We start from the raw sequence: 10,289 nt of genomic DNA, 5'->3' as shown, positions 1-10,289 counted from the left end.
CGAGCGCGCACATTGGCTTGACATTCCCCTCCCACGCGCCGGGCGTCCTTTAAATGCTCGCGCTGTGCTTTAAATAGCAGGTGTGAGAAACTGTGTCCCTGCATACACCCCTCAGACACCACCACCCCCATCATCATCGCCATCACCGCCACAATGTCCACCGCCAGCGCCGAGACCACCGCGCAGCTGCCGCCAGCCGCGGGCAGGGTGTTCTTTCAGCCCGGCGTGGGCTGCGCCGGCTCCGGACCGATGCAGCGCGATGACCCGGTGCCGAAAAAACAGGGCAAAGTGACGGTGAAGTACGACAGAAAAGAGCTGCGGAAGAGACTCATACTGGAGGAATGGATCATTGAACAGCTGAGCGAACTTTACGACTGCGAGGTAAGACTGGACCCAAACCGGAACTGCATAAAGAGCCTTTTAATTTAGATCATTATTGATCATTAGATTTTTTTATTTAATTGTGTTTTATTTTAGTTTGTTGTGTATCGTTTCGATATTTTTTTTATTTTAGATTTAGATTGTAAAATAAATAAATAGAAAAATTACTAATAATTTTTCGTTGCAAAAATAAAAATGACTATTACTATATTATTTTTATTTTTAAATAAAAAATACACTAATTTATATCGTAATATATTATGAATCATATACTTTTATTCGTTTAATTATTACAGTACAGGCAAGTGTTATCTATTCTACTGTATTTTATACAAAAAGAAAATACAGTTTGGACCTTTTGTATGAATCTATCTTTTAGAAATACAACAATATAGATTAATAATATCTGCCAACATGTTATTTCAGTTACATCAGTTATTTTCAGCTTTTGTACAGTTCATTTATTACTCTTCTTGGAGTACTTGAGGTTAAGTGTCTTGATCAAGGGCACAATGGTGATGCAGTAGAATATGAATCAGCTCTTGTGGGGTTTTGACCTAAAAGGTCACAAACCAAGATTTTTAACCTCAAAGCTACACCATTCCCTCGGGTTTATAGGTTGATGAATTGGTCTTCTTTGTGTGACCTACATTTAGCTGCGATGTAATGCATGACGCTACAGCTATAGACATCTTTAAAGTGTGGCATCCTTCGGCATCAGTGCTCATTTGAAGATGACCAAACGTCATTCTGCTGACCTCTGTGAGGTGTCTTATTGCTCTGTACAGTGTGCTGGTCTCTTTTGTCCTTTCTCTAGCCGTATCTCTCAATGTTTCTGTTCTGCAGCAGCTTGCTTTTTTTCTGCTGATGCTGTGTTGGCCCCAGAGAGACAAGAAAGCGAGAAACGACTAGTTGACCCGGTTAAAAGGATTCTGTGCTTCGAAAGTCTGATTAAAAAACAGGAAATTTGATATTTTTATAAGCACAAATTTCTTAGATCAAAACAAACCTTAAAAAATGTCTTATTCTTTATACATATACATCAATGTGTAAATGTATATTTTCTTTGTAAGTGAATATATATGAATATAAAAATATCTTTATAAAAATTAAGTACTTTTTTTACTGTATTTTATAATAACTTACATTTTGGACCTTTTGTGTGTTAATCAAAACATCAAATAGGATGCTGTTTACAAGCTCAAGCATCTAATCAGATTAAACATGTGAGCTCATAAAGAGGTGTTTACTCGGGTGTATTTAACGACCCATCACATTTACACTAGAAACAAGAGGAGGAAGTCACACATAGCCAATAACCGTTCACAGCTCAATGTCTGGGCGCCCATTAACAGCAGCTTATCAAAGGCAATAGACTTCATGTAAACGACAGGATTCTGAATTGGACCGTATAGCTGCACTAATAAACTCTGTGAAAAATAATCTTCAACAATGCAATTAGAGCTTTATTAAAAGACTAGTATAATAGCAAGATTGTTGCATTTGTCTGCAGTAGGGATGCACCGATACCACTTTTTCCAGTACTCGCCTGATACCGATACTTTTATTTTTGGTACTTGCCGATACCGAGTACCGATGCCAATATTTTCATTGCATTTGTAAATTTTTTAAATATTGGGTACAGAAACCAAAAGAGTATGTATAATGTTAGTTGGTTAACTTTGACTGTATATCCTTCTGTTATTTTCACACTTAATTATGCCCATTAAAATTTATTTTACGTATTTTATTTATGTTTCTGTTACTTTCACGGTTCATTTTTTTCTGTTGAGCTAAGTTGCAAGATAAGTGTTTTATGCTTACCAAGACTGCATTTATTTGATCAAAAATACAGTAAAAACCACAAAAATGTGAAATATTATTACAATTTTAAATAACTGTTTTCTATTTGAATAGATTTTAAAATGTAATTTATTCCTGTGATGCAAAGCTGCATTCTCAGCAGCATCATTACTCCAGTCTTCAGTGTCACATGATCCTTCAGAAATCAAATTGCTGATTTGGCATGTTTGTTTGTTTATTCAGTATTACTTAAATATGTCTCTCACACTGCTAAATGAGTTCAGGGAAAGTGTTTAGCAGGTTAGCATGTAAACAGACAGTTGCTGGCGGGATTTGCGTGCCGCTCACTAACAGCATCCCCATTGTGCAATATGGCCTTTAGGGTTAGTAAGGTGTGGACAGACCTACTTAAGGAAGAGTAGGTCAGTATGGGATTACTTGCAGACAGTGAAGGTTTTCTGCCTCTAGAGAGGTTTGACAGAATTGAACTATTTCTAACTGAACCCCGAGACCTGAAACTTACTCTACATGAATGCACATGCTAGCTGCTTGATTGTATGCCTTGTTGCATTCCCAAATGGCAAAAGACAATAATGCAATGCAAGTGTGCAGTTAATATTTTGAATATTTTAGATTTTATTGTTAGACTTTCTGTCTTGACTTTATTTATAGCTAAAGTTTTAGTAATTTTGTTGTGTTTTTGACATTTTTTGAATGTCTATATAGTTTATTTTTTATGCATTCCTTTTAGTTGTAGATTTAGTACTTAGTTTAATTGTATTTCATTTAATTTTTATTTCAAGTAACATTTTATACATGGTTTTGGTTTTAGTTTTAGTTTTACTATAATAACCCTAACTGGCACCAGCCTTGCCAACAAGAGCTGGCTACTCATTTAAGCTCTAACTTCAATTCTACTTCTGATTAAATTGCTTGCAATTCAAATAAATATTCTAGCATTATGACTTTTTTAAAAATCACTCTATAATGGGATAAATATTTGAAAACCTTGTATTGTTCAAACATGTTTTTTATAAAGTCTGTTGCATTTGGTTTTGGGTTTGAATGTTACAAACTCAAAAAAGCATTTTTAGAAAAGAAAAGGAAAAAACAGAAGCATGATATTTAAATCATAATCAGGGTTATAGTTAACTAAAACCATAAATATTTTTGTTACTTGAAATAACGCTTTAACTGATATAAAACATTAATATTTAAATAAAACCTTTTTTATTTCAGATAGTTAGTGGATGAACTATAATAACTAAAACTGAAATAAAAAAATGAATAATATAAACATTAAATTAATAATATAGCCATATTTAAAAAAAATGACAAGAATGCACAACAAAATTACTAAAACTTTAACTAAATTTAAAATGAAAACGGAAAATATAAAAATGAAAACCTGAACAATATCATTTGGTTTAATGGTAAACCATCTGAAGGTTGCTCTATTGCCTCCTTGAGTACAAGTATTAAGTATTTACAGTGCTTGCAAAGCATTGGCCATTTATTGAGTCTTTGAGCTTAAACTGGCTTGCTTTATAACATCACTTGACTATGACATCACAGAGCTGAACTCCGACCTCAGCTGATCAGAATGAATGACAGCACAGCATGGATTAGATGAATTTGTCATAGCGAGTGAGAAAAAAATGGTGTAACGTTATCAGGATATTCAGAGGTTAATTTCCATGACTTCTGGGAGAAGAGGATTGGGGGAAAGGAATTAGAACAGAAGATGAGAGGAAAGTAATGGAAAGGCAGAGGATGGACGCATTCAATAGAATATGTTTAGCAGACGATAAAAGAAAGGAAAAACAGGCAATTTGATGGTATAAAATTACAGAGATTTTTGGAATGGGAGTTGAATCAATTTCTGCTTTGAGTAAAACAGCATGTCATCTTATACCTCATGCACACACTAACAACCCTCTGAGAAACACTAAAGATGTTTGTGTGTGTGTGTGTGTGTGTGTGTGTGTGTGTGTGTGTGTGTGTGTCCATTTTCACAGCATGATCTCTGCTTTCTCAGCAGCCTCATCTGTGCTTACAAGGCTTACGAAGAGCAAATGTAGGCCGCTTCTTGTTGCGATTTGCATGCGTGTCAGAGCTCTGATGGGCTTTGTCTTAGTAAAACAGGTCCATCTGGAGTTCATTAGTGTATTGAACGTGTGGATGAGGTGGTTACGTACAAGCTAATGATGGAGTCCTCAAATCAATGACGGTCACAAACTGCTGCCTAAGCTGTTTTCTGCTGAGGATGCTGTCTATTTTGGGCAGCGTGCAGCGGTTTGAAAGTGTGCAGATTCTCTTTGTGTGATCAAGGATGAATAGTGCTGTGATAGGATGTGAAAGCTAATTCAGTAGCACTGCTGTACTAAAAACTAATCCTAAATATTCAGATTAGCAGGCAATAAACGTGCATTTTCCATTTTTATGGCTGATTTTTAAACTCTTATCTCAAAATATGTGGTTACAACCTTACAAAGAAGATGCAAAGTGCGTATTATTTCAACTTTAACTTCAATTATACTTATAATTAAATTACTTGCAATGTAAATACATTTTATGGTATTACGTTTTAGTATACTTTTTAATTAATAATGGGGGGAAATAATTGAAAACCCATGATTCTGTGTTGTTTAAAAAAGCCTGTTACAATTTTTTTTCGGGGTTACAAAGAGAAAGATTTTAGAAAAGAAAAAAAAAGTTAAAGCATGATATTTTAATTGTAATCAGGGTTATTACAGTTAACTAAAACTAAAAAAATAAAATGTAAATAATTTAAAAAAAAAAATTTTTTATTATTTTTTCAGCTAGTTAGTTTAAATGGATGAACTAAAATAACTAAAATTTAAACTGAAATAAAAAATTAAAAAAGCAATACTAATAAAAATGACAAGAACACACAACAAAACCTTTACTAAAATTAAATTGAAAACAGAAAATCTAAAAATGAAAACTAATTTAAAATATTAATAAAAGCTATAGACATATTTTAAAAAACAAACTAATAAAAACGACAAGAACACAACAAAATAGCTAAAACTTTAAAATTAAAATGACAAAAATAGAAAAATTAAGACTTTAAAAATATTAATAAAAACAATATAGACATTAAAAAATGACAAAGCAAAATTACTAAACCTAACTAAAATTAAAATGAGAACAGAAAATATAAAAATGAAACCTAATTCAAAATATGAATAAAAACTATAATAATATCGTATAAATTATTTCCCCCCATATATAACCCATTAAAATGCAGTGGTGATGAGGGACATGATAAATGAATAAAATAAGTAAATAATAATGTATTATTTGAATTTTTCATATTTTCTTTCATTGTGCACTAAATGTTGTAATCTGTCAAATAAAGTGACTAAATTCAGCATCTCGTTAATTATCAGTACTGAGTCACAGACTGCAAACAAATGGTTTCCTGAAAATAGCAGCTAAACACACTCTGCATACTGACACACAACACAGCATAAAACACTGTGAGATGTGTCCTCTACAGTACATTCAGCCCAGTGGGGTTCTGCTAATATGCACCTGTCTGCAAAAGATACCCACAACCCCCCACTCCGCTGTCTTCCTCTGCAGCGAGGGGGGAAGGGGTTCGTCTTTGATGCTGAGCGCTTCAGGGGTCTGTCTGTCTGTCTATCTGATATCCCAGGCGCTGCTTTTCATTCCTCTTTGACTGTGTCTGTATTGATGCAGTGTGTTTGTGTTTTGTATTAGAGACGATCCTGTCGCCGTTTGTTTGTGTTTATCTTGGATTTTAATCTCCGTTTGACCTTGTAGCGTCATGGCTTTCTGAACCAAGTTCATTTTAAATGCAAATTCCGAAAAGATTATTTGTATCGATGGTTATTCTGAAAACACAATTATCGTACATAAAAAATTTTTTTTTTTAAGTATTTGTCTTAAACACTGTGGCACAAATGACACATTTGCATGTTTACATTTGGTCACACCAATTATAAATTTTTTTTAATGCTCGTCAAGGCTGAATTTGTTTGATCAAACATACAGTAAAAATAGTAATATTGTAAAATATTATTACTAGTGCTGTCAAACGATTAATCGCGATTAATCGCATCCAAAATAAAAGTTTTTGTTCACATAATATATGTGTGTGTGTGTGTGTGTGTGTACTGTGTATATTTATTATGTATATATAAATACACACACATGCATGCATATATTTAAGAAAAATATGCTGTTTATATATTAAATATATTTATATATAATATAAATTATATGAATAGAAATATATACATGTAAATATTTTCAAAATATATACTGTATGTGTGTGTATTTATATATACATAATAAATATACACAGTACACACACATATTACGTAAACAAACTTTTATTTTCGATGCGATTAATCGTTTGACCGCATTAATTATTACAAATTTAAAAACTGTTTTCTGTTTGAATATATTTTTAAATGTAATTTATTCCTGTGATCAAAGCTGAATTTTCAGCATCATTACTCCAGTCTTCAGTGTCACATGATCCTTCAGAAATCAGGAATAAATTATACATTTTAAAATATATTTAAATACAAAAAATAGAAAACAGTCATTTTTAAATTGGAACAATATTTCACAATATTACTGTTTTTACTGTATTTCAAATTAAATAAATGCAGCCTGGTGAGCATAAGAGACTAATTATAAAAACCAGTATAATAAAATGTCAAAACATGCACTTGCATGCAAAATACAAAAAGAATAAAAATGCATGTTGCAAGTTAGTTACATTTTGCTTGTTTTATTAAAACTATATAGGGTTGAAATTTGTCTTATCCTACTAAGGGCACTACTAAAGCAACAAATGCAACTGATTCCCACTCAAAATTGAGTTAATGTCACCCTTGCCTTGTAGAGACCAAATTTATCATCTTCATTCTGCCGACCGGATGACCCTGATCATAAATCATCCGTGACATGCGGATAGTATTTCATGAGCACATATGTGCGCAGCACAGTACAGTCTGCTTGTTTGTGTTGGTATTCAGTCGTGTTATGTGTGTGGGAGTGTGTGTGTGTGTGTGTGTGTGTTTTCTCAGCATTGCCGTTGGCATTTCTGTGTACATTTCACACTTTCCTGCAAGACCTCTCTCACACCAGCGCCTGTTTGCTTTTCTGATACGAATGCTCAGTGATCTGACCTGTCTGCTCCGTGAGGGAGAGAGAGACGGCTTCCCTCTGCTCTGTGTTTGCAGAAGAGACACCAGTCGACTGCATGATGAGACCCAACGCACAAATAGGTCAAGTGAAGGTGTCTGTGCTGCTTCTGCAGTCTGGAAGAGCTCATTCAACTCTCTGACCTGACAGCACACACGGTCACTACCCACAATCCACCTGCAGACAGACATTACATGCAAGCCGCTGGAATGAAAAATGATTTACTAAAATTATTAAAATGATTATGATTCTGTAGTGGCCATTAAGGATTACTCAAATGAAACATTTATGAAAATGACAAGAAGCCTTTATAAAATGACTGCAATGGCAATATGATAAAAACAATCTTTAAAAAAACAATTTGTAATTAATTAATTACTATTAAATATTAAGTGGGGTCTGAATACTTTCCGTACCCACTGTATGTATATATATATTCAGTTTCTCATAATATTTAATAAACTGTTATTAAATAAAATATATAATTAATAATAATAATTAAATGTAATTATTTATCAATATATGTGTGTACTGTGTGTATATGTGTGTATATATATATATATAACAAATGCATAATTCAATATATAATTCGAGTGAAAAATTTAAGGGGGTCTGAATACTTTCCGTACCCACTGTATATAACAAATGCATAATTCAATATATAATTCAGCACACATGAATATAATTAATAATCATTTATAAAAAATAAATATAAAATACATTTATGTAGAACAATAATTATATATAAAATGCATATTAATATATAAATATTTAAATAAATAATTCAACATATTATTAATACAATAAAATAAATTATTAAAATATATATTTAAATATATTTAAAAATTATACACACACACACACACACATTATTAGAATATCATTATCTATTAGTAATATAATATAGAAAGTTTCTTTTATATATATTAGTGTTTAGTAAATTGTTAATTTATTTGGAAGAAAATGTCAGTAGTGCTTGTATGTGCAACACAGCAACGCTGAGGTGTTGCTAATGTGGTTGCTAAGTTGTTCTGAGTGTTTTTGGATGCTGTTATGTAGTTTCCAGACTATCTGCTTGGTGCACCAGTGTGAATGTAGCTAATGAAATGATTATTTGAGAAGGCTGATGGCCTCTGTGTCAGCTTATCTTGACTGATGTTAGATCAGTCTGTGATTGATTGGTCATGTCTTGGCGGTTGGCTTGACTGATCTGCTGATGGTTGAGCTTTATCTGCTGGAGTCTTTGTGGCTGGTATTGTCTTCATTGCCATTTCCCCTTCAAAGAGAGAACACACACACACACACACACACAGACAAAGGTCTGAAATATTAGTTCTTCTAAATGGTGAATGTGTAAACGCATGATGAATGAGCCAATCTTTGGAAGAAAATGTCAGTAGTGCTTGTATGTGCAACACAGCAACGCTGAGGTGTTGCTAATGTGGTTGCTAAGTTGTTCTGAGTGTTTTTGGATGCTGTTATGTAGTTTCCAGACTATCTGCTTGGTGCACCAGTGTGAATGTAGCTAATGAAATGATTATTTGAGAAGGCCGATGGCCTCTGTGTCAACTTATCTTGACTGATGTTAGATCAGTCTGTGATTGATTGGTCATGTCTTGGCGGTTGGCTTGACTGATCTGCTGATGGTTGAGCTTTATCTGCTGGAGTCTTTGTGGCTGGTATTGTCTTCATTGCCATTTCCCCTTCAAAGGAGAACACACACACAGACAAAGGTCTGAAATATTAGTTCTTCTAATGGTGAATGTGTAAACACATGATGAATGAGCCAATCTGACAGCAGGCAGGCTACTGATTGGATCATTATTTTAACAAACAGCTCTAATAAGGTTAAAGGAACCATGCCAGTGCACTAAAATGCTGATTTGTCAAAGTCTTCACTGAAAGTGCATATGTGAGTGTGTCTGCTTTTGCAGATTTATAGTGTTAATATACATTGATGTGTATCCATTAGTGTTTGTCTTAAGAGTAAAAGTGTGTCAGAATAGATTTACATGCATTCACAATATCCACCTTTGTCTGGATCGCACTGCTCAGATAATATGAGAATTGAGATTCTTGACATCTTTTGAGGAAACTCGCGAAATTAGTCATTTTAAATCTAAATCTCTCTTTCTTTCACTCTCCTTCTTTCTGTATTCTCTCTGAAAGGAAGTAGTGTTTATTACTGCTGCTCATTTGAGCTGCTAGTAAACTCAACATCAGTGCAGCTTGAGACAGAGAAATTGGTAACTGGTAGATCTGGGGGGAAGAACTAGAAATCCTGCTGCTTTTTTCAGCTGAACTGTTAACCGTGGACGATGCGAAGCTGTCATGGGTTGCACAGTTAGATGACGTTCACTCGCAGGACAGTTAGAGCGGAGTCTGCCTTTCAGAAAATTTGAGAAAAATATACAAGTAGAATGACATTTTAAAAATAAATGTTAAGTGTTAATGAATACATTTTAAATGCAAATTCTGAAAGATTATTTGTATCGTTGATTATTCAGAAAACACAATTACTGTATGTAAAAAAAAGTATTTGTCTTAAACACTGTAGCACAAATTACACATTAGCATGTTTACATTTGGTAAGACCAATTAGTTTTTTATACTTTTTATTTGTTCAAAAATACAGTAATATTGTGAAATATTATTGCAAATTTAAAGGGGTCCTATTATGCTCTTTTACAAAGTCTTGATTTTGTTTTGGGGGTGTACTAGAACATGCTCTCATGCTTGGTGGTTCGAAAAACGCATTATTTTTCACATAATTTACATTATTAAAATACCTTTCTCCCCATCCTGGCACAAACGGCTCGATTAGTTCCGGCTTTGATGAACTTCTTCATCGTCTCGTCTGATGCACTCAACCAAGCGTTCTAACCACAACCTCGCCC

At 33.5% G+C, this 10,289-nt stretch overlaps 1 protein-coding gene across 1 annotated transcript in view; it reads left to right on the top strand.

The window, feature by feature from the left end:
- The window catches only part of LOC107754900 (protein phosphatase 1 regulatory subunit 14C-like), a 15,341-nt gene continuing 5,052 nt past the window's right edge, over positions 1-10,289 (top strand). The window contains exon 1 of the mRNA XM_016571520.1: positions 1-381. Coding sequence (XP_016427006.1) covers positions 154-381 — 228 coding nt within the window. The 5' untranslated portion in view covers positions 1-153. The remainder of the gene's footprint in view (positions 382-10,289) is intronic.

The sequence above is a fragment of the Sinocyclocheilus rhinocerous genome, unplaced genomic scaffold (assembly GCF_001515625.1).
Source record: "Sinocyclocheilus rhinocerous isolate Xijiao unplaced genomic scaffold, SAMN03320098_v1.1 scaffold2788, whole genome shotgun sequence".
NCBI lineage: Eukaryota > Metazoa > Chordata > Actinopteri > Cypriniformes > Cyprinidae > Sinocyclocheilus > Sinocyclocheilus rhinocerous.
The sequence above is the reverse complement of the archived record's forward strand: the minus strand, read 5'-3'. Positions and strand labels throughout refer to the sequence as shown.